Raw genomic sequence first — 25,094 nt, 5'->3', positions numbered from 1 at the left:
GGGGAAGTCTCTAACTGGCGTGGTAATCGAGTAGATTTCATTCCATGGCCTTGAATAAACCATGACTGACCCTAGCATACCTCTGACAAAGAAGACCTATCATTATAATATTGCATGAAACAAATGAGTAAGATTGTAACAGACCTAAGGGTAATTAAATAAGGGGTGGTGGAATTTACCTGCAAACTGCCCAAAGGAAGAAACCCTAGATGCCAGAATCAAGTTTCACACCAACAAAACCCCTACCACTGAACGACGAAATTACCGAACAATATGAGAGGGTGCAAGGCAGATAGTTACCCAAGAAGTTGAACCATCTATCTCCATCATTGGATGAGGCGGTGACAGATCCATGGTATTCCATAACCTAGGTGTCATCCGAAGTGGAGATATCAAGTCACATAGAAGGAATGTCATAGGACATGGAGAAGCATTGTAACATATGACCTAGGGTGTGGGGAAAACCCCTATCTTAACCTTAGGATCAGAGAAATATTAACGATACAAACATCTACCACTAGAGATAAAACAATGTTTTCATACTTCCCAATTATATCTTAATAGTATGAATGGGAGAACGATAGATTGTAATAGACTCTAAGCTATTAAAAGCCTTCAGGTGCATAAAATAAACTATAAAATATCACTGCTATGTTACCATGTAATTGTTGTGTATAGATTTTTTTTATGGTGTATGTAAGAACATGTTACACGAAATCTTGAGCCCAACTTGATGGAAAATCTGATTTATAGTCTCTCGAGGTATAAATATTCAAAACCCGTTCATTAGTATTTTTCTAAAACATTTCATTCAGATATTTACATTAATTTTAAAAATTAAAAATATTAATAATATCTTATTTATTTAACAAATAAGTTATATATTATAATTTAAATAGATTTAATGGTTACACAAATGAGTTTTTCTTATTTTTAATATATATAATTATAATTTCATACTTACAATATAACATTTATGTAAATTAATTCAAGTAAAACAATGCCACTTAGAATAACTTATTAGTGCTCCATAAAGGGGTAGGATTTAGCTGTTGCCAAAATTATTTTCATTTCAAAAAATTAAAGTAATTTATATGCTTTTGAAATCGACCATTTTGATTTACAACAATTCTATTGTGAAATAATTTATAAGATAAAGGAATAAGTGAAGTGTCTAAAGTGAAAAGATGAGAAAACATGAGAGAGATCCATTTTAAGTGATATGGTTGTTGTTTCTCTTATAAAACTTAGAAGGAAAAATCTTAGATTTATATATATATATATATATATATATATATATATATATATATATATATATATATATATTCTTAGTTTAGTTAAATGGATTTTGCACCTTTTCTTCTTTGTGGAAGACTCTTCTTTTTGTTACATGTCCTAAATCATGTATGATACCATCTCCATGCTGGATGACAATATTTGGCACCATTAAAACTTGATAAATATCAACTACATTCATGTTTTTGATTTACAGTCTCCTAGAGTATGTATGAATATTCAAAACCCATTCATCCACAATAAGATACAGTATTGACCTAAGATATAGCTGTATGGTTGGTTGATGTTGACTCAAGATATTCAAACAAAGCAAGCATTGTTATGATAAGTCATCCTATTAGATTATGATATTAATAAATCAAAGCCATGGTATTGGACTAATTGATCCATTATATTATATTTATGCATTATATAATAATCATATTGATTTCATATCAAAGTGTATAAAATAGCTATAGATTTAGAGATTGTTCTAGCTATTCGACCAGACCAACAAAGTACTATGCTTAACCTCTTCATAGCATAGCATAGCAAAGCAGAGATGGGGGCATTGATTTGGAAGGTTTCAGGAAGTTGCAGAGGGCAGATGGCTTCACTTCGATCCTTGCTAGTGGCATTTCCAGTCCACCCAATCCTGTGGATCAGAGCACATATCGAAATTACTACTTTCAAATCACCAGTAATGAGCATAACACAGAGCTCAAGAATAAGTTCAAGCGAATAGGTAAGTTTCAATTTTAGTTTCTTCATTTAGGCATTCAAGTGCGATTCATGCCCCCTACCTCCCTCTCTCGCCCCCATCTCTCTCTCTCTCTCTCTCTCTCTCTCTCTCTCTCTCTCTCTTTCTCTGCCCTCCAACCATGTCACTATCTCCCTCCCTCTCTAATTTTCTCTCCCCCCCTCTCTCACCCCTCCATATTTGTGTCTCACCTTTTATATATTAAATTTCTCTCCCGCTCTCACTCCTCTCCTTCTTTCTCTTTTCATTCTCCTCCCCTCTCCTTTAGTTTAACTCCTTCAATGCAAGCAATCAAATAGGATTAGAAATCACCATCTACACTAAAATCAATTCATCAAGAAATCTTATTCCTTCTCTCCCCCCTCCATCCATATATATATATATATATATATATATATATATATATCCTTCTATCTCTACTTCTTTGTCTCTATATCTCACCTCCCCGCAAACACACATGTTCTCTCCCTCCATATCTATATATCTCTCTCTTCTTCCCTCTCTTCACCTTCCATATATATCTCTATAGTCATTTGTCTCTTTTTTTTTTTATCTCTATATCACCCCAAAAACATACACACTCTTTCTCCTTATCTATCTATCTTTCCCTCCCTATCCATCACCCTCTCTCTTCCCCTTCTCCCCCTCTCTCCCCCCTTCTATCTCTCTTCCCTCCTGCTCTCTTCCCTCCCTCTCTTGCCATCTCCCTTATCACTCCCTCTCTCTCTCTCTCTCCACCTTTCTCTCTCTGTGTCTTTATTCTTACCTCCCTCTCTCCTCTCTCTCACATCTTCACTCTCTCTCTCTCTCTCTCTCTCTCTCTCTTTCTTCACCCTCCAATTCTATCATTATCTCCCTCAATCTCTCGTTCTCTCTCATTTTTCCCCCCATTATCTCCATCTATAATTCTTCGTATCTCTATCTAAACCAAAAACATACAAACCCTCTCTCTACTTTCTCTCTCTACGTATTTCTTCTTCCCTCCCTCTCTCCCCTTCAAACTCAATCTCTCTATCCCTCCCTCTTTGCTTCTTCCTCTTCCTCCCTCTCGAGTCCTCTCTCTCGTCCTTCCTCTCTATCCCTTTCTCTCCTACCTCCCTCTCTCTTCCTTTCTCTCACTTCCTCTATCTCTCCACCTCTATTGCTCCATGTCTTTGTTCTTCCCTCCCATATATATCTAGAGTTAATATATATCATGATATATTAATATATATTGTAATATAACAAATTTTAAATTATATTAAATTTAATAATATTAATATTATAATATATTAATACTAATATTAATTTATATTAAAACTACATCAAATTAATGTTTTCAAAGATTACAACTTTGACGTGCAAATATTTATGGCTTTAAATATTTTAATATATAAATACGATATGGTTTTCCTTTTAAAGATTCATTTTACAAATATTTAATTAAAAGAAATATTAAAAGATTTTGGAGAAAGATTTTATATTCTTTGGCTTGAATTTACCTTTTTACTTTGATTTAAGAAATCATATTGAATTTAGTAAAGAGTAAAGATGTTTAAAGTTTTACCTAATTTATAATTTTAATGTGGTTAATTTTTTTGTTGAAGGTAAATTTATGATCTATTCATATTCAACATATATATAAAAAACATGAGTTAATTGTATTTGAGACATTATTTATATGTTTTGTATGGTTATTTAGATATTTATTTTGGCCGACATTAACTAAAAATTAAAGTTTGTGGAGAGACAGACAAAGTACACATCTCCTAATTAAATATATAATTTTAACTATTTGGAAAATATGTATAAATAATAAATAGCTACAAAATATAAATACCATAAAATAAAATATTTAAAATATTTTTATTTAATCTAAAATTTATCCAATAGTTTAAGAAAATGCATTAATATTGAATGATTCAAAAATATAAATACCATAAAACATGATATTCAAATATTTTATAGAGCTTAGAATTGATCCCCATACATATACATTTTTCATAAATATGATATGAATATCCACTTTTTATTAATATTTTGATATTTAACTATATAAAACATATCTATAATCATAATATTCATAATCATTTTCTAATATTAATAAATATGTTTTATGATAAACATATTCATTTTTATTTATAAATAGATTAAAATATAAATATTTCCCCAAAAAAATTATAATATTTTATAAAATTTAAAACTAGTTTATTATTCAAAATAAATATATTTCAAATTGTTTTGGATATCCTTGGACATGTGATCTCAGCTAGGGTTTCAGTATGAAAACCATGACTCCTGCAACAAACCTACAGTTGTGGCGACCCCTTCAGTTTCACCTACCTCACTTTGGACTTCTGACAGAGGCATGAGTACACCTGCTGTGGGGGAGGGGGCGGTGGGGAGAGATCCCCTCCTACCAAAACATAGCAGCTGGCAAAACAAAAAGTCAAGGAGAAGTGGTGGCAGGAAATCATGGCAGAAATGACAAAGGCCCTCCTATTCTCAGTGTCTAGTGGAAAGCACGCTTGTATGGGTAGTGTCTTCCACGGGTTGCCAAAAAACTGCAATTTGTCATACCCAACAAGCTGGACACATACAGGAAGTACATGAAAGACCATTCACTAATATGTAAATTTATCAGGGCTTGGCCAATAGAAAGGGACTAGGTGAAATGGTCCAACAAAAATGGCATCCAAAAGGTCATATTGAGCTCAAGCTGGGGGCTAAAGGCTCTTTACAATGCTCTTCACCAATATGGAGGACAAAAAAAGGGTTTTCGAAAATGGACCATACTTTTTTAACAATGGAGGTCTCTTTATGAGGCATTGGAAAGAATGCTATAATCCTAATAAGGACAAACTCTTAGCATCACCAGTCTAGGTCAGATTATTTTCCTTACCGTTAGAATTTTGGGATCCAGAGATCTTAGAAGATGAAGTAATGAGAAGTTTTTGAATGAGTGGGAGCATCTCGATGAGATATTCATCCCAAAGGACCAGAAACAACTCTACAAATACACCTTTCAACAATACAAGGCCAACTAGAGAATGACAACTATATACCAACCAGAGCATTTTGGATCCTAAGCAAGCCAAGCTCTGCAACAAGGATCTCAAGGGAATAGAGGGAAAAAGTGAGGAAGGAAAAATCTAAATGAATCCATACAAATGGTAGGAGAAATGCTAGTAAACTCTGGAAGGGTGGTGCCACTATCAGCGGCCTTCCACTAACTTAGAAAACCCTTGAAATGATAATTACATCCCAGATTGTAATAGGCCTCAAAAACAAGGGAAAACAAAGGTACTTAAAGGACAGGCTCAAAAGGGATAAGCTAAGTATTATGGTGATTCATGAAACCAAGATTGCATAAAAAAATCTAAAGGAAATTTTGAAGAGTTACAAACCCCATTATGAAGCAATGGCTCAAGATGCCAGAGGTAGTGCTGGAGGCCTAGTTATCCGACAGAGCCCTGCTGAAATATTATTCGAGGATTGGTTTAGCCTCTTGAGAATACCCACAGGAAAATTTTGCCATATTGGATCGAAAGATTGGGTCCTATTGGCAGAAGTTTATGGGCCTCAAGTTTTAGGAGAAAAAGGGGTTTTCCTCTAGAAACTAACGAAACAATGACAAGTGTATCGAGATGATCTCTAGATAGTAGGGGTTGAATTCAACATGATATCATCACTGGAAGAGAATAAGGGAGGAATATGTCAAACAAAGGTAGACATGGAAGTATTTGGGGATCTCATTACGGATCTTCACCTTGTGGATCTATCGACGAATAATGGAGTCTACAGCAGGAACAATAGAAGGGGAGGAGTCCACCAAATCACATGACATTTGGACAGTTTTTGACCTCGGAGCATGTGATCACAAGGTATATCTTCTTTGATGGCTTGATCCTACCTTTCATGGGATATGATCACTGGCCAATCCACATAGAGATCACTTTAAAAATAGGTCCTAAGAAATGTCGCTTCAAATTTGAAGCCTTCTATCTAAGGAACCCCAACTTCATGAAGAAAATAGAAGGGTGGTGGAACAATTGTGAAGAGCAAGGAAGGAACCACATGCATACCTGTTAGTTGAAGTTAAAGGAGCTCAAACAAAATATCGAGAAATGGAACTAGTAAGAGTTTGGCCACATCATGAAAGACCAACACCAGCTAACTAATAAAATGAAATATCTCCAACAACAAATCATCCAACAGGGAAGATCCAACAATCTTGTGGAAGAGGAGGGGCGATTAACCAATCAATTAGAAGAATGAAGAAAGAAGGAAGAGATATTATGCAAGCAAAAATCAAGGGTCAAATGGTTGTGTGAAGGAGAACAAAACACTCGGTTGTTCCATAAAGCCATGATTCAACATCAACGACATAACGAGATCTACTCTTTAAAGGACGAAGTTGGGAATTGGGTGGTCAAACATGAGGAAGTGGAGGACCTGGTTGTGAATCACTTCAAATTCCTCCATTCTGAACCATCCCACGACCGAATAGAGGTCATCCAAAGGATTACAAGAAACATTCCTCATCTTATCTTAAGGGACCTGAACATAGCCCTCATGAGAGCAGTAATGTTGGAAGAAGTTGAGGAGGTGGTCAAAGGAATGGTGAAAAACAAGGCCGTGGGACTAGACGACTTTACGATGGAATTTTTATAGGCCGTATGGAGCTTTATAGGGCATGATATCCTCGAAGTGGTGGAAGAATCATGCCATAGCCAAAAGGTATGTCCAAGATTAAATGCCATAGTTGGATGAGGCGTTGGTAAATCCATGGTCTCTTGTAACTGAGGTGTCATCCATAATGGAGGTATCGAGTCACATCGAATGAATGCCATGGACCATTGAGAAGATTCGTAAAATATGACCTAGGGTGTGGCGAGAACCCATATCTTAACCTTAGGATTGGAGAAATATTAACCATACAAACATCTACCACTAAAGATTAACAATGTTTTCATACAACCCAATTATATCTTAACAATATGAATGGAAGTGATGGTAGATTGTAATAGACTCTAAACTATTAAAAGCCTTTGGCTACATAAAATAAACTATAAAATATCACTCCTATGTTACCATGTAATTGTTGTGTATAATTTTATTTATTTATGGTGTATGTGAGAACATGTTACATGTGAGACCAACTCGATGGAGAATCTCTCCTGAAGTATGAATATTCAAAACCCATTCATCCTTATTTTTCTAAAACGTTTCATAGATTTTAAATTTTAGACATTTACATTAATTTTAAAAATTATATAATATTAATAATATCTTATTTATTTAACAAATAAGTTATATATTATAATTTAAATACATTTAATGGTTAAGAAAATGTGTTTTTCTTATTTTTAATATATATAATTACAATTTATAATTAATAGATCCACCTACCATATAACATTTATGTAAATTAATATTTTTTTATTAAATTCTTCAATTCCATTATTATAATTATATATATAATTTTATCCATTTTGAAAATATGTATCAATAAATGGTTACAAAATATAAATACCATAACATATAATATTTAAAATATTTTTATTTAGTTTATCTATTTAAAAATAAAATGTATGATTCTGAAATATAAAAAACCATAAAACATGATATTTAGAATTTCTTACACCTCTCTAAGGTAGCTCCTAAGAAATTCTGGAGGCAGATTCTAACTAGGAAAACTAAAGATAATAATAAAATTGCTTTACATGACTGGAATTCCTATCTTAACAAGCTTTATGAATCTCCATGTCATGGATAACTTTGAAACCCTGCTCACAATGAAAGAAGTTTTCTCATTAGAAGACATTGATTTTGGGGTTAATCGCTTGGCTAATGGGAAAGCTAAGGACATTGAAGGTTACCAGGCGGAAATATTAAAAATTGGAGGTCCTATCCTCATCCCCCACACTCACAAGCTTTTCAATCAAGCGGTCAAGAAAGGGTTCCCTAAACCATGGACTCAAAGCCTCATTATCCCTATTTTTAAAAGTGGGGATACAAATAACCCCTCTAATTATCGAACAATTATGATCAACCCTCTCCTAGCCAAGTTATATAGTATTATTCTGGAAAGGAAGTTGAGCATATGGCTTGAAAGTGAAGGTAAGCGGGCTAAAGGCCAAGTGGGTTTTAGAAAGAAGCACTCAACAACAGACCAAATCGTTACACTTAGGATCATTGTGGAGGAAGGCAGCAATGATAAATCCAAACTCTTTTTTTGCTTTGTGGACATTAGAAAGGCTTTCGATACGGTTCCTAGAAACAACCTTTGGAACAGATTAGAAGAGCTAAAGGTTCCTTTTGAGTTGAGATTTGCTACTATAAGTTTATACGAGAATGTAATTCCCAAGTTAAAGAGCAATGAGGGGTGGTCGAAAGATATTAAGTGGAATATCAGAGTTAAACAAGGTTTCCCCCTCTCCCCTACCCTATTTGGCATTTACATCGACAAGCTAGAAGGTTGTTTAGAGGAAGTAGGATGTGCTGGCACGATCTTAGCTGGGATAGTCATCATCCTTCTTCTCTACGCTGACGATATTGTTCTTCTCGCAAGGTGCCCATTTGATCTTGATAAGCAACTTCTACTTCTTAAGGATTTCTACTCTACCATGGGTATGATTGTTAACACTAACAAAACAAATGTTATGATTATGAAATCCAAGAAGGACACTTATGCTAATTTTATGTATGACAATAGTAACTTGGAGGAAGTGTCTTTCTACAAGTACCTGTTAGGATATTCCGACACATAGGAAATAGTTAAGTACAACTTGGTCTAGTGTAGAGTTAGGTATAGAGTTAGGTAAAGTGTGTTTCTTTACCGTTGTACATTTTGTAACTTACAATCCAACGGTCACGATATGTAGTGATCCGACGGTTCATTCTCTCCTCGGTATTACCGACACTTGATCCGTGGCTTGGCACCCGATTGGTCCATGAATTCTATTTAAAGCGCATGGAGGGTCATTTGTAGAAAAATCCGTGCATGAGAGAAACATATGTAAATTTTCATTCTTTTATTAATAAATTGCTTGAAGTTGCCGCGTTGGCTCAGGCCGTGGACTATTTCCCTCTTTGAGGGTTTTAACCATGTCAAAATACTGGTGTATTGATCTGCGATCTGGTTGTGAGCGGTGTCCTTTTGGTGTTCTATCTGAGGAACTTACCCTGTAAATTCCTACATGGTATCAGAGCTATTTGAGGGCCGCGTCCGTTGGTGATCCAAATCTGAAGCCGGTAGAACTGCATCCGACTGCCGTTTCCTAGATCTGTTGTTTCTGACTGCTTTCGGGCCAAGAGGACTGCTCTGTTGTGTTCGGAGCATCTGTTCCAGTGAGGAACCCCTTTCGTTTCACGCGAAAAGGTTTCCGGTAGCCCTAGCTGCGTCATTTTTAAGATCTGGAGGTATACAGTGTTTATTTGCAGTTTACTGTTATTTTCTCTCTGTTTATTTCGGTTTCGGTTTATTTAGCCTTTTTATTACCGGATCTATACCTTTCATTTCTGCGTATGCTCTTTACCCTGCGACTCTGTGCGATCTGGGCAAATCAGAAACAGAAAGGAAGGATTTTTCTCATGCGTATGCTCTTTTCCCTGTGCCTTAGGGTGATCTCGGAAAATCAGAAACATTGAGAAAAATATTTAGTTTCCGGCCAAAGCTAACTTTGAGCCGCAAGGTTCATTTTTGAAAATATTTAGTTTTTCGGCTAAAGCTAACTTCGAGCCATAAGGTTCATTTTCATTGCATGTCCGTGTTGGGTTTTGTGTTTTGTGTTTTGTAGGGAAAAAGAGCTTTCTCAAGGCAAGCACGCAACCCAAAGCACCCCCCCCCTCTCTCTCTCTCTCTCTCTCTCAAATTTTTTGTATAGATCAATTGGTTCAAAGCTATTTTAAGAGAGTAGAGGTCTTGGGTTCAAGTCTCCATTTTGTGGGGGCGGACTTTTTCATTTCCGCACATTCCCGCACTTCGTCGGCAACTTCAACAACTTTTTTTCAAAAAGCCATAACTTCTTCATCCGGAAGCCATTTTCAAAGCCGTTTTTTTAAACCAGCCTAATTTTTCGAGATCTATCCATTGGAACACTTATTTTCAGCATCTTTAGCTTCAGTTTCCATTGAAATGGAAAGTCAATACCAAGTTACCCTTGACAACACCAACTACTTCCAATGGTTGGCTTACATTGAGGATTTACTTAGAAGTAAAGGTCTCTTCAGAATAGCCTCAGGCCAAGAAAAGAAACCGAAGGATGAAGATAAGGCTGCTAAATGGGAAAATAGGCAAGATCAAGCATGTGGACTGATAGGGATGTCTATTTCTCCAGATCTTAGATTCCATATTGCAGAAATTGATTCTCCTGATGAAGCAATGAAACAAATCAATAAAGTTTTTGGCATTAAAAATGAAATTAGAGCCCATCAACTTGAAAATGAGTTGCTTACATTGGACCCTAATAATTTTTCTTGCATTGAAGATTTCTTGTCCAAGTTCAAGACCCTTAGATATCTTTTGGAAGGTGTTAAAGTTAAGAAAGAAGATAGTAATCTTATCTATTCCATTCTTACAAAGTTGGGACCAGCCTACTCTGTGTTTGTTTCCACTTTCCATTCTACAAGAGAAGCCTTCATTTCTCAAGGAACAGACTACAAGTCCCCTTCCTTTGACTCTTTTTGTGATTCTTTAATAAGAGAACAAGAAAAACTCTTACACCTTGGTCCTCTTAATCTTGGAAACTCTTCCAAGAAAGCGTTAGCCGCCCAGTAGCAACCAAATTCAAAGAATCCCAAGAAGTCATATCCTAAAAAGAATGGTCCTAAACCAAACAAGGGTCCTAAGCAATTTCAGCCCCATAATGAAAAATCATTTCAACAAAATGATAAGACAAATAAAAACAAAGGGAAGAAGACTGATAGACATTGCAATTTTTGTAATCGAGATGGCCACTTAGAATCAAAATGCTTTAAGAAGATGGAAGCCTTGGAAGCAGCAATGAAGAAGCATAACATCCATTTGGGGCAATCTTCAACTTCAACTTCATCTTCAGGAATGGCACTTTCTGCATGTGGTTGTCAAGCATCTCGGTCTGGCTATGCATTAAATGTATCTTCTTCTTCTCATTCTCATGAGTGGCTCATTGATTCTGGAGCTTCTTATCACATGGCCAAAAGCAAAGCCATGTTTTCTTCTTTAAATGATTGTAACACCAAAAATATATATGTTGGTGATGATAGATCTCTTAATGTTGTAGGGACTGGAACTGTTCATCTAGACAATGGTCAGTTTAATGATGTTTTATGTGTTCCAACCTTATCCTGCAACCTTCTATCTGTATATCAGATAACTCATTCAGGTGAAGGTAAAATCGTTGAATTTTCACCTCATGATGTTGTAATCAAGGACTTAAGAGATCCTAAACAGATTTTGGCTACTGGCATTGCTAATGATTCCACAAGGTTGTATAAGTTTCACAACTTTGGGTCATCAAATCTTCCCTCAGTATTTGTTGCTCATAACGATGAAGTGAGCAAACTTTGGCATGAGCGATTTGGTCACTTAAACTATCGCTCCCTTCAGCATCTATGTAAAGAAAATATGGTGACAGGTCTTCCTATGGTATCTTGCAGAGATGGTATTTGTTCCGGATGTGTACTCGGAAAACATCATCGGGACAGTTTTGAAAAACGTGCCTCTTGGCACGCCTCAGCCCCTTTACAGCTTTTGCATAGTGATTTATGTGGTCCACTTCCAGTTGTGTCATTCTCTGGCTGCAAGTATTTCTTAACTTTCATTGATGATTTCTCTAGACGCACTTGGGTATACTTCTTAAAACTCAAGAGTGAAGTATTTAACACTTTTTTGGCCTTCAAGGCCTTTGTTGAAAAACAATCTGGACATCAAATTCTTAAGTTAAGATCTGATAATGGCGGAGAATATGTTAAAAACACATTCATCAACTATTGCACTAAGAATGGAATTCAAATGCAACATACTGTTCCATATACTCCACAACAAAATGGTGTAGCTGAAAGGAAGAATCGCACCTTAAAGGAAATGGCTAATTGTATGCTACAATCTAAAGGACTTGGTCTTAGTTTTTGGGCAGAAGAAATTAACTGTGCAAATTACATAATAAATCGCACTCCTACTAAGGCTTTAAAGAATATCACTCCAGAAGAAGCATGGAGCTCAATCAAACCAGATGTAAGTCACTTTCGTGTTTTTGGAAGTGAAGCGTGGGCCCATATTCCAGATGAAAAGCATAAAGCTTTAGAACCTAAGAGTGAAAAATGTACTTTTGTTGGATATTCTGAAGATGTCAAAGGCTATAGACTTATTCCATTTAAGTCCAAAAATGTTATCATTAGAAGAGATGTAAAATTTGATGAAAATATATCGGCCTGTGAGCCTAGTCCGCCAGTTGTGCCACCTCTCCCTATCTCTTCTACTTTTGAAAACATTTCTTCTTCAGATGATGAAAGTGAGGATGACAATCCTCCCCCACCATCTCAGGATCCTCCTTCAGCACCTGAGCTTCCAAAATGGGTTCGTGCTACTCGAGATGCAGCAGGTGATCTTACCGGTGATCCTACAGATCAGCGACGTACACGTTCTTAGTTCGAGAGAGCCTCTTCTTTACTGGCTCAAGCTCCAGTAAATTATGATCCTGACACCTTTGCAGAGGCTTCAGGCCATCCAGATTGGGAAGCAGCTATGAATGAAGAATATCATTCATTATTGGCAAATGATACATGGGATCTTGTTCCTCTACCAAAGGGACGAAAACTTGTTAGATGCAAATGGGTTTACAGAACCAAGTATGGACCAGATGGGAAAGTTGATAAACATAAATCTCGTCTTGTTGCTAAAGGTTTTTCACAGGTTGAAGGCATTGACTACACCGAAACCTTCTCCCCTGTTGCCAAAATGAACTCTATCCGCCTTGTTCTTTCCCTTGCTGCCTCTTTCAAATGGGAAGTCCATCAGATGGATGTTAAATCTGCCTTCTTGCATGGGGAATTGCATGAAGAAATCTATATGGAACAACCCATTGGCTTCATACAAACAGACTCCAGCCTTGTATGTCGACTTAAGAAATCCCTTTATGGTCTCAAGCAAGCTCCTCGAGCTTGGTATGCCAAAATGGATAGCTTTCTTTTAGAATCTGGCTTTTCTAGGTGTCATTCTGACAATACTGTCTACACCAAGAAAGTGGGCAACTCTCTTATCATCCTTGTTCTTTATGTTGATGATCTTATCCTTACTGGTAGTGATCCCAACCTTATAAACCATGTGAAGTCTAGCCTTAAAAGGAAATTTGAAATGACAGACTTAGGACACTTACATTATTTTCTCGGTCTTCAAGTCTTGCAATCCAAGGAGGGTATTTCCCTTTCCCAGTCCAAGTATGCTTGTGATATTCTACGTCATTTTCACATGGAAGACTGTAAGCCAGCCCCTTCTCCCTTTCAGTCTGGAGTCAAACTTTCAGTCACTTGTACTTCTCCTGAAGTTGATGCTACATTATACCGTCAACTTGTAGGAAAACTCTTGTATCTAACTCATACTCGTCCTGACCTTTCCTTTGCTGTTGGCCTTGTTGCTCGGTTCATGCAAAACCCCCGTGAAAGTCATTGGAAAGCAGCTAAAAGAATACTTCGTTATGTTCGAGGTACAGTTCAGTTTGGGATTCATTACAGTGCCGAAGCATCTCCTCTATTGGTTGGTTTCACTGATTCCGATTGGGCTGGTGACCCTGATGATCGGAAGTCTACTGCCGGTTATGTGTTCACTCTTGGTTCAGGACCTATTACATGGGCTTGTAAGAAACAAGCTGCCATTTCTCTTTCATCAGCAGAAGCAGAGTATCGTGGTGCCGTAGAAGCTAGTAAGGAAGCCTTGTGGCTTCGTCAGATCCTGTCAGAGTTTGGCTTTCAGCAGCAGCATCCGACTACACTTTGGTGTGGTAATCAAAGTGCCATTCAGCTATGCAAAGATCTAGTCCAACATCAACGCAGCAAACACATTGAACTGCACATGCACTTCATCAGAAAGCTCATTCACGACCATGTTCTTGAAGTGCAATATTGTTCAACAAATGATCAAGTTGCAGACATCTCCACAAAGGCTCTCACGGAGGCGAAGTTCACTAAACTTCGATTTATGGTTGGAGTTCAGGAAGTTGTCACTAAGGGGGGATAGGATCTAGTGCCTCCTTCCTTCTCCTATTGTGTCATATTTGTAAATCCTTCAATCCTATCCCAAGTTGTTCTTAAGGGGGGATGTTAGGATATTCCGACACATAGGAAATAGTTAAGTACAACTTGGTCTAGTGTAGAGTTAGGTATAGAGTTAGGTAAAGTGTGTTTCTTTACCGTTGTACATTTTGTAACTTACAATCCGACGGTCACGATATGTAGTGATCCAACGGTTCATTCTCTCCTCGGTATTACCGACACTTGATCCGTGGCTTGACACCCGATTGGTCCATGAATTCTATTTGAAGCGCATGGAGGGTCATTTGTAGAAAAATCCGTGCATGAGAGAAACATATGTAAATTTTCATTCTTTTATTAATAAATTACCTGAAGTGGCCGCGTTGGCTCAGGTTGTGGACTGTTTCCCTCTTTGAGGGTTTTAACCACGTTAAAATACTGGTGTATTGATCTGCGATCTGTTTGTGAGCGGTGTCCTTTTGGTGTTCTGTTTGAGGAACTTACCCTGTAAATTCCTACTATGATATTCATCACAAGCTCAACTGGAACTATAGCATTGAGAAAAGGATTAATGGGGGATGGAAAGATTATTTTGGTCATGAAAATAATTGTAAAACGACAAACCTCATAATGTGGGATAGAAAGAAGTTCCTCTTTGAAAATTTAGTCACTACGGTTATCTTATATGGATGTGAGGTTTGGGGTTGTAGCATCTCTAGAGAATCTTGGAGAAAGATTGAGCAAATCCAGAAGCGTTTTATAATGTATAACCTCAAAATTAAAAGCAACACACCCTATCCTATTCTCCTTATAGAAGTGGGTCTTTCCCCTATCGAGAGCCTAGCTATGACTAGGCTTCTATTGTACAAGCACAAACTCAATAGCGTAGGAGACCATAGACTTCCTAAGCTAGCTTTAAATTCTAGCCAAAACCACCTAAGGCTCAAGCGAGGTTGGTATAAAGACACTAGGGCCTGGTTAAACCATTGGGGGATTGACGAGAATGTTGCATTGCAAAACATTAATAACATTAAAAATATTGTTACTTCTAAGTTCAAAGAAAAAATGTGGTGTGAGAAAGATTTAGCAGCTAAAAGAAAAGTAAGATATTATAAGGAGGTCATCAACCCCACCTTAGAAGATCAAAAGTGTCTCTCTGTTTTAACTAGCTCAAAGAAGAAAATTAATATAGCCAAGATTAGAATGAACTCTCATGAGCTCCATAGTGAAATGGGTAGTTGGGCAGTTCCTCAAACACCATGGATGGAAAGGTTCTGCCATCTCTGTGAGAATACGAACATTGAGGATGAAAATCATTTCCTCTTAGAGTGCCTCGCGTACAACCACATTAGATCTCAGTTTCAAAATCTTTGTTGCAATACTGACCTTCCTAGCCTTTTACATTGTTAAAATTACAGTGAGCTCGGGAGGCTTCTCTCTAAGCTTTTTGAGCATAGGAATAAAATCTTAAATCAAACTAAATAATTCATTTCTTTAGGTCCGATAGACCAAAGTTTGGTCTTAGTGGATGTTAACCATCATCATCATCATCATAAACCTTCGAAAATATATATAATAAAAATACCCACTTTTTATTAATATTTTGGCTATATAAAACATATTTATAATCATAAATTTTAATAATATAAATAAATACACTTTATGATAAACATATTCATTTTTACTTATCAATAAATTAAAATATAAATATTGTTCAATAATATTATTATTTTTTATAAAATTTAAGATTAGTTTATTATTCAAAATAAATATATTTCATGGTGCATATTTCCACTTTTAATGAGTAGTGACAAACTTGTTTTTTAAAACTGTCACTCAACTAATCAATAATTATAATCAATAATTGAATCTCATTGTAATTTTTCACATATAAACATCATTTAAACTATTTTAGTATCAACAATTTCTAAAAGTAGAGACAATCATTCCAATTCTCAAGAGACCAATGCCCAAAATGAACTTTATGGATAAACAAACTAAAAACAGAAAAGAAAGGAACTTCATAGAGATATAATGAATATCCTAAAGGCTTTTTCACCTGTTTCATGTTTTCCCACCCATGCTTGAAAACCATTAATAGACTGTTAAAATAAATAGGTAGATTTAATTATATAATTTTACTGTCATATATCATTAATTTTATAGATTCAAATGTATTATTTATTTTATTTAATTGATTTAAAAAAAATAATTAAATTTAAGAAATGCTAAAATAATTTAAAAACAATAAATATAAATGAATTAAAATAGATAATAAGATAATTGTTTTATTGTATTTCTTAAAACAATGAAAAGTTTTATCATAATTTACTAGTCAAATCAATAACGAGGACAATTATTATTGGATACTATAAGTAAATGTATATAAAGTCATCACCATTATTCAATGCCACTTAGAATAACTTAATAATACTCCATAAAGGGGTATGATTTAGCTCTTGCAGAAATGATTTTTATTTCAAAAAATAAAAGTAATCTATATCCTCTTGAAATTGAACATTTTGATTTATAACAATTCTATTGTGAAATAATTTATAAAATAAAGGAATAAGTGAAGTTTGTATAGGGAAAAGAGGAGAAAACATGAGAGAGATCCATTTTAAGTGGTATGGTTGGTGTTGACCCAAGATATTCAAACAAAGCACTGTTATGATAAGCCATCATATTAGACTATGATATTAATAAACCATGGAATTAGACTATAGAAGCCATGGTATTGGACTAATTGGTCCATTCTATTATATTGATGCATTATATAATAATGATTTATAATCATATTCCGATCTACCAGCTCTCATGGATGGCAGCCCCAAAAAACTCCTACACAAAGATGGTGGAAAATTTTTAAAAATTATTACGGGGAGGAGCCCAACAAGTAAAGAAGTGGGATTTGGTATCATGGCCCAACCTAACTAAGACCAAGATGGAAGGGTGTCTGGGTCTCCAGGACCCTTATACTCTGAATCAAGTAATGGGAGGCAAACTATGGTGGTGTTGGATATAAGGTAAACTCGACCTATGGAAACAAATCTGGACATGAAAATACAACATGCCAACTCGAAAAGAAGATATCATCAGATATCGTGACCCATCTAAAGGCTTAGAAATTTGGAATTGGAATTCCAAAACAAATATCTCATACAACAACATGTCTTCTAGGAGATCAGAATTGGGAAAACGGCCTTGTTTTGGCAAGACCCATGGCAGCAACGAGATAAATTTATTGGGATATAGGACTTAAGTGATATCTGAGTCGGAACAATGGAACCAACTGGACGGGGAACTAGAATCCAGGAAGCTTTCTATCCTAAATGGACTAGACATCCAAGATGGGGATATACTATGAAAGGCACATGTATTATTAAGGAGGCATATGATCATAGGACATGTCGCGAACAGGGGCATCATAGTATCTCTTGGAAAAATATTTGGAAAGGAGGTTGTTGGTTGAAGGTGGCCTACTTCTTGTGGTTTTGTGGAAGGTCGACAGATCCTATATGGATTTTTCACCTCTTAGGAGATTGTGCATTCCTTGAAGCATCACAAACTCCAATGGCATAATGATAAAACTGGACCTCTCTAAAGCCTACGACCAATTAAATTTGGATTATCTCAACAATGTTCTCAAGTCCTTCGGGTTTGATCAAAGATGAATTAATTGGATCTCTGTTATGGTGTCCTCCCCGGTGTACTCCATTCTCCTTAACATCTCCCCCACCCGAACCTTTAACCCATCATGTCCTCTGCCAAGGTGATTCCATCTCTCTGTTCCTATTCATCATTGTTGCGGAAGGTTTAGGCCATTATCTAAAGAAGGAAGCCCGAACCTTTCAGCTCAGGGACCTGAGACTATGGGGCAATGACCTCCCTATCACCCACCAGCGATTCATGGATGATATCAAGCTTTTCTGTGTGAGAAGCTCGCCAAATAAAAGAAGTCCTCCTAGCCTTTATGGATGCATGGTAAATTAATATTTTTTTATTTAATTCTTCAATTCTATTATTATAATTAAATATATAATTTTATCCATTTTGAAAATATGTATCAATAATAAATGGTTACAAAATATAAATACCATAACATATAACATTTAAAATACTTTTATTTAGTTTATATATTTAAAAATAAAATGTATCAATAGAAAATGATTTTGAAATATAAAAAAACATAAAACATGTTATTTAGAATATTTTTATAAACCGTAGAAAATAACAATGATAAAAACATCCACTTTTTATTAATATTCTCACTATATAAAACATATTTATAATCATAATATTTTATAATATTAATAAATACGCTTTAGGATAAACATATTGATTTTTACTTATCAATAAATTAAAATATAAATATTGTTCAATAATATTATAATTTTTTATAAAATTTAAGATTAGTTTATTATTCAAAATAAATATATTTCATGGTGCATATTTCCACTTTCAATGAGTAGTTTGGCATACTTGTGTTTTAAAAATTGTCACTCAACAAATCAATAATTGAATAGCATTGTAATTTTTCACATATAAACATGATTTAAACTATTTGAACATCAAATATTTCTTAAAGTAGAGACAATCATTCCAATACTCAAGAGACCAATGCCCAAAATGAACTTCATGGATAGACAAACTAAATACATAAAAGAAAAGAACTTCATAGAGGTATAATGAATATCCTAAAGGCTTTTTCACCTATCTCATGTTCTCCCACCCGTGCTTGAAAATCATTAATAGAATGTTAAAAGAAATAAATAGATTTAACTATATAATTTTATTGTCATATATCATTAATTTTATAAATTTAAATGTATTATCATGAAAAAAAGAATTTTTTTATTATCATAATTTACTTGTCAAATCAATATCTAGGACAATTATTATTAGCTACTATAAGTGAATTTATATCAAGTCATCACTAAAACAATGCCACTTAGAATAACTTATTAGTACTCCATAAAGGGATAGGATTTGTTTCCTAGACTAAGACTAAGTATATTGGCTCGCAGTGAGGTTAGATTAATGTAAGGAATCACTACAATTATATATTATATATTCCACGGTTAATTGGTTCCCTAAACTCGATATAGATAGAGATGGCTAGCTACCGGCTTGGCTGCATCTGCTTCTTCTAGGATTGGCTTTGGTTCTGGCAATCCAAGTGGCTCCCGGTAAAGCTACTACGGGTGCTACTGCTACTGTGAGTATAGTATATGCTCTTGATGTATGTGACTGTGTTCGATACGTCACGTCACTCATTATATTTTCTCCCTTTTCCTCATTGGCGGCGTCACTCGTTATATATTGGCGGCTTCACAGTTGCGTCACTCGATTCCGACCGACTTGACTATTCATCGTCCACACGTGTTTCTCCTCTCCTCTGCTCTCCTGGAGTATGAATGTTCAAAACCCATTCATCCACAATCACGTTTCTGATTTACACTCTCGTCTCCTCTCCTCTCCTCTGCTGGAGTATGTATGAAAATTCAAAACCCATATGGTTGGTTGGTGTTGACTCAAGATATTCAAAGCAAGCAAGCATGAGTCATCATATTAGATTATGGTATTAGACTATAAAAGCCGTGGTATTGGACTAATTGGTCTCTTGATGCATTATATAATAATCATATTTATTTCATATCAAAGTGTATAAAATAGCTGCTATAGATTTAGAGATTCTTATAGCTATTCGACCAGACCAACAAAGTAAAGTAAAGTAAAGTAAATATTGAGATTTGTTGTCCAGGGTTTGGTACTAGGCTTAACCTCCTCATAGCATAGCAGAGATGGGGGGCGTTGATTTTGAAGGTTTCAGGAAGTTGCAGAGGGCAGATGGCTTCGCTTCGATCCTTGCTATCGGCACTGCCAATCCACCCAATGCTGTGGATCAGAGCACATATCCAGATTACTACTTTCGAATCACCGGTAACGAGCATAACACAGAGCTCAAGGATAAGTTCAAGCGAATATGTAAGTTTCAGTTTCTTTTCTTCATTCAGGCGCGATTCAGTTTCAGTTCCAGTTTCTTCAGATTCAGTTTCAGTTTCAGTTTCAGTTTCAGTTTCTATTATTATTATGTCCAGCCAGCCAGCTAGTCAAACAAGCGAGAGATTCCGAAATCTGCAGTGCTTACTTTTCAAATTTAGTGGCTGTAACTTTTTATTATGTTACCCGAATGATTGAATTAAATTACAATATAGGAATGGTTTATCAAATTCAGTGACAGTAACGTTTTTTTATATCACTTATATAACTAAATTTCAATATGGTAATCGTTTATCAACTTTAGTAACTTTTTTTTATATAACTAAATTTCAATATGGTAATCGTTTATCAAATTTAGTAACTCTTTTTTCATATAACTAAATTTCAATATGGTAATCGTTTATCAAATCTAGTAAACTTTTTTTATATTAGATTTTATACTACAACTTTTATTTATTTAATTAAAAATATGTTTTCAGATGTTTATGTTAATCATTTTGAAAGAAATTGTATAAAATCTTTATTATTCAAATGAGAGAGACATCAAAATTGGTAGCAATTTTTTTTTTTTAATGAATTAAAGTTATCTTTTTCTTTTCTCTTTCTCTTTCTCTTTGGTGTATATATATATATATATACATGACCCTGTGGGAAAAAGAGGTTCATGTGATGAATCATGAATCATCCAAGATTTTGGATACAAAAATGATGTTAGTTTTTCTAATCATCATACATATGGCTCCATGCAGGTGAAAGGTCGGCAATAAAACAAAGATACATGTACCTGACGGAGGAGATTCTCAAGAAGAATCCCGATGTGTGCGCGTTTGTGGAGGTGCCATCATTGGACGCACGGCAGGCGATGTTGGCTATGGAGGTGCCCCGACTGGCAAAAGAGGCTGCTGAAAAGGCCATTCACGAGTGGGGGCAGTCCAAGTCTGGGATCACTCATCTCATATTTTGCAGCACAACGACTCCGGATCTACCCGGAGCAGACTTTGAGGTAGCCAAGTTGCTCGGGCTGCACCCGAGTGTGAAGAGAGTGGGCGTGTTCCAACATGGCTGCTTCGCTGGAGGCACTGTTCTTCGACTGGCGAAAGACCTTGCCGAAAACAATCGAGGAGCTCGGGTGCTGGTCATCTGCAGTGAAACCACCGCCGTTACCTTCCGTGGACCCTCCGAGACTCACCTGGACAGCCTGGTGGGGCAAGCTCTGTTCGGCGACGGTGCGTCTGCCCTCATCGTGGGAGCTGATCCCATCCCTCAAGTGGAGAAGGCCTGTTTCGAAATCGTTTGGACATCCCAGACAGTTGTTCCCAACAGCGACGGAGCCATCGGTGGGAAGGTGAGAGAGGTCGGACTGACCTTCCAACTCAAAGGCGCGGTTCCGGATCTTATCTCTGCCAACATTGAAAACTGTCTGGTGGAGGCGTTCAGTCAGTTCAAAATATCCGACTGGAACAAGTTGTTCTGGGTTGTTCATCCCGGAGGACGTGCCATCCTTGATCGGGTGGAGGCCAAGCTCAATCTGGATCCCACAAAACTGATACCCACCAGGCACGTTATGAGCGAGTACGGAAACATGTCGAGTGCGTGCGTCCACTTCATATTGGATGAGACGAGGAAAGCGTCTCTACGAAACGGTTGTTCAACCACAGGAGAGGGATTGGAAATGGGAGTCCTGTTTGGATTCGGGCCGGGCCTCACCATCGAAACAGTGGTTCTCAAGAGCGTTCCCCTTCAATAAAAATTTAACAACTAAACTTTCAGACATAGTCGTTTAGAATAAATAAATGTGAGCAGTTTCTGCAACTATCCATTTTTTTTACTCTTTATTCCAAGAGAATAAAAGATAGAGTGTTTCTAATAATAGTTTCAAATTCCAACAAGTGCATGCATGAGTTTCACTGTATCTTTGTTAATAAAAAATTATAGTTTTAAATTCAAATTCCAAGAGATATAATTTTAAATTCAAATTCCCAAAATACATCTCTATAAATGTGAGCAATCACTCAATGAATCCCTTTTCATAAATAAAATAAAATAAAAATATTCTGAAACGTACTTTCTCGTACAACATAACTTTTTTACATTCCTCCGTTTGCTATAGTTCCAATTTTTATGCGAAATAATATTTGAAGTTCCAATAATTTTACTAAATAGTCGACACCTTAACCTTAATTAGATGAGGGATCTTAAGTGGCCATCCCTCCTCATACGTCCACTGCTTTTCCCTCGGTCCCATACGTAAACATCTCTTACCTCGATTGGGACCACCTCTACCTCTACCTCTAATTGAGACCCACTTGATGCGGGAGAATCTGATTTTTTACAGTCTCTTGAACTACGTCATACCACCGTTTTCGCTTGCGGGTCGCGTCGCGATTTCATAGTGCAGCGCTTGGAAATTGGTAACAATTTATTTTTTATTTATTTTTAATATTAAAATGAATTAAAGTTATCTAATGAGAGACATCAATTATCAAAGTCATACCGTTTTCGCTCGCGGGTCGCAATTTGACAATGACACTGCATGCCTTCAAAAATTAAATTATCCATTCGCATTTCTCCAAACCATCCGTGGATTTAAAAATAAAAATTTAGATGATTAGATTATTTTCAAAAACTTTTCCCAGAAGAAAAATCAAAATATGTTATATTAAGGTCATATAAGCGATGATGAATACATGGTAGCATGGATCGGGATAAACCATCGATCAAGTATCAGATCCATCATGGACGATCTATTGAGGAGAAATAGCAGAATGGGGAAATAAGTGTACAGAAAACATAAAAACAGATATACAGATACAAATCCTTGATCATCGGCCGCCCAAAATGGAGAACTGTGGCGAGCAATCATAGAGACCAATATTCGCTGAGAAGAAGCGTGAGCCGGAAAACACTGATGAAGGAAGCAGGAGGAGGACGATCCTGGCAGTGGAAGCCTTCAGAAGAGGAATGAAGACTAATCCGGAGGCAGAGAGCCGGTGATAGAGGATATGATGATCGCAGGAGGAGAAAGATGATCCTGAAAGACACAGCAGCAGCGCCATTTCCAAACGTGCCAGAGCGTGAGGAGGAAGATGGCGTGCCAGAAGGGCCGCTGTGAAGACCACCAAGTGAACGCCTCTTTGACCGAGGGAAAAGAAAGGGCAGGGAAGCCATAGGCCGAAGATAGATCATTCCAAATGGCAGTGGAGACAGAACATTGAAAGAACACATGTATATTCGTTTCCGAATGAGAACGACAGAGGCAGCAGCGGCTTGGACCATGCCACCCTCTATGTAGAAGAACATCCCATGCTAAATTCCTGTCGTGAAAAAGAAGCCAGCCGAACAGAATTGATTTGAGAGGGCATCTGGCTTTCCATAGCTTGAGAGGAAAGAGGGAAGGTGGAGGCGGCTTGTGAGAGAGGGCGGTGTAGAGTCGATTGACGGTAATAGGGTGGGTAGACGAGTCCGTGGAGCAGATGAGGGAGTCTTGAGTGCCCAGTTGAAGGATGTTGAGGCGGGAGAAATGTTGGGTGGCGGAGGACCAAAGGGGGCGGAGGGGGAGGGGTAGCTGAAGCTGTTGATCCGATTTCCAGATGGGAGATAGAGAGGACCATGTGTCAATTAGCATGGACCAGGTGAAGATGCCCCTGGAATGGAAGAAGGTAAGAAGCGGCAAAGGGATATGAGATTCCAGATTGTGAAGGGTGGGATCGAGTGCAATGAGGACGGAGGAGCCAGAATAAAAGGTCCATTTGAGAAAGCTGAATAGGAGACGCTGATTCTTACGGAAGCAGCACCAGATGGGGGAACCATGGCATATCCCAAGAGTGGATCTTCTGAGCCAAAAAACTAGGCTGCGATTCTTCAAATATTTTTGTTTGATGAGAGCAGACCATGGGCTGTTCCCGAAGAAGGCCCTGTACATAGATTTTGCGATGAGCGCGTTGCCAAAACGCCGCATGTTGATAAGGCCCCAGCCTCCAAGTTTTTTGGGGGAGGTGATAAGATCCATACTTGCAAGGTGAAATTTAGATTGATAGGAGTGGCCTCCCCAGAGGAAGTTGGCAGCGATTGACTGTATGATTTTGTGAACTTTGGCAGGAAGAACAAAAAGATGACCCCAATATACTGCTAATTGGGATAGGACCGCTTGAACTAGGACGAATCGGCCAGCCAGGGATAAAAGCCTGTTTTCCCATCGGGAGATTTTGCTATAGAACCTGTCAATGAGCCATATCCAGTCAGCGAATTTGTTGTTTTTGACTTTGAGCCGGAAGCCAAGATATGGGAGACCATCCGAGAGGAGCGCCAGATTGATGCCAAAGCGGGCCGCTACCCAGAGAGCGATGGTCAGATTGGAGTTGTTATGATACAGCTTTGTTTTGTCATTGTTGATGAAGAGGCCGGTAGCACCATTGAATTTCTGTAGGATTATGAACAAGCATGCCCAGGAGGATTTACATAGCATTGCAAAAATAAGGATGTCATCAACGAAAAAATTGTGAGAGAGAGAGATGTCCTTACAAATCATGACCGGCTTACATCTGCCCTGTGAGACAGCAAGGTTGATATGCGAACTGAGAGAGTTCATTACCAGTATAAAGAGGAGAGGGGATAGAGGACATCCCTGACGAAGCCCTCTTTCCGCGTGGAAAAAGGTAGATGGAATTCCGTTGATGATGACAGAGTAGTGTACAGATTCGACACAAGCCATAATCCAACTACAGGCACGCGGCGAGAGTCCGATTTTAGCAAGAAGCACTCGGATGAAACTCCAACTGACACAGTCGAATGCCTTTGAAAGGTCAATCTTGAGGGCTGCCGCATTCAAGTTTTTGGAGGAAATGGC

The 25,094-nt window shown here is 37.0% G+C and overlaps 1 protein-coding gene across 1 annotated transcript; it reads left to right on the top strand.

Moving 5' to 3' along the window:
• The first annotated feature begins 20,030 nt into the window (after nucleotides 1-20,030).
• On the top strand, nucleotides 20,031-22,041 carry LOC149156200 (pinosylvin synthase-like). The gene is made up of 2 exons (XM_089442253.1): nucleotides 20,031-20,233; nucleotides 20,998-22,041. Exons 1-2 carry the CDS (start codon nucleotides 20,050-20,052, stop codon nucleotides 21,993-21,995), a joined length of 1,182 nt encoding a protein of 393 aa, XP_089298379.1. The 5' UTR covers nucleotides 20,031-20,049; the 3' UTR covers nucleotides 21,996-22,041.
• Nucleotides 22,042-25,094: the final 3,053 nt, after the last annotated feature.

This window comes from Pinus tabuliformis, chromosome 9, assembly GCF_031772625.1.
Source record: "Pinus tabuliformis cultivar Carrire ecotype Pingquan chromosome 9, CPIR1, whole genome shotgun sequence".
Classification (NCBI taxonomy): Eukaryota; Viridiplantae; Streptophyta; class Pinopsida; order Pinales; family Pinaceae; genus Pinus; species Pinus tabuliformis.
Note: the sequence above shows the minus strand (reverse complement) of the source record. Positions and strands in the feature narration are given on the sequence as shown.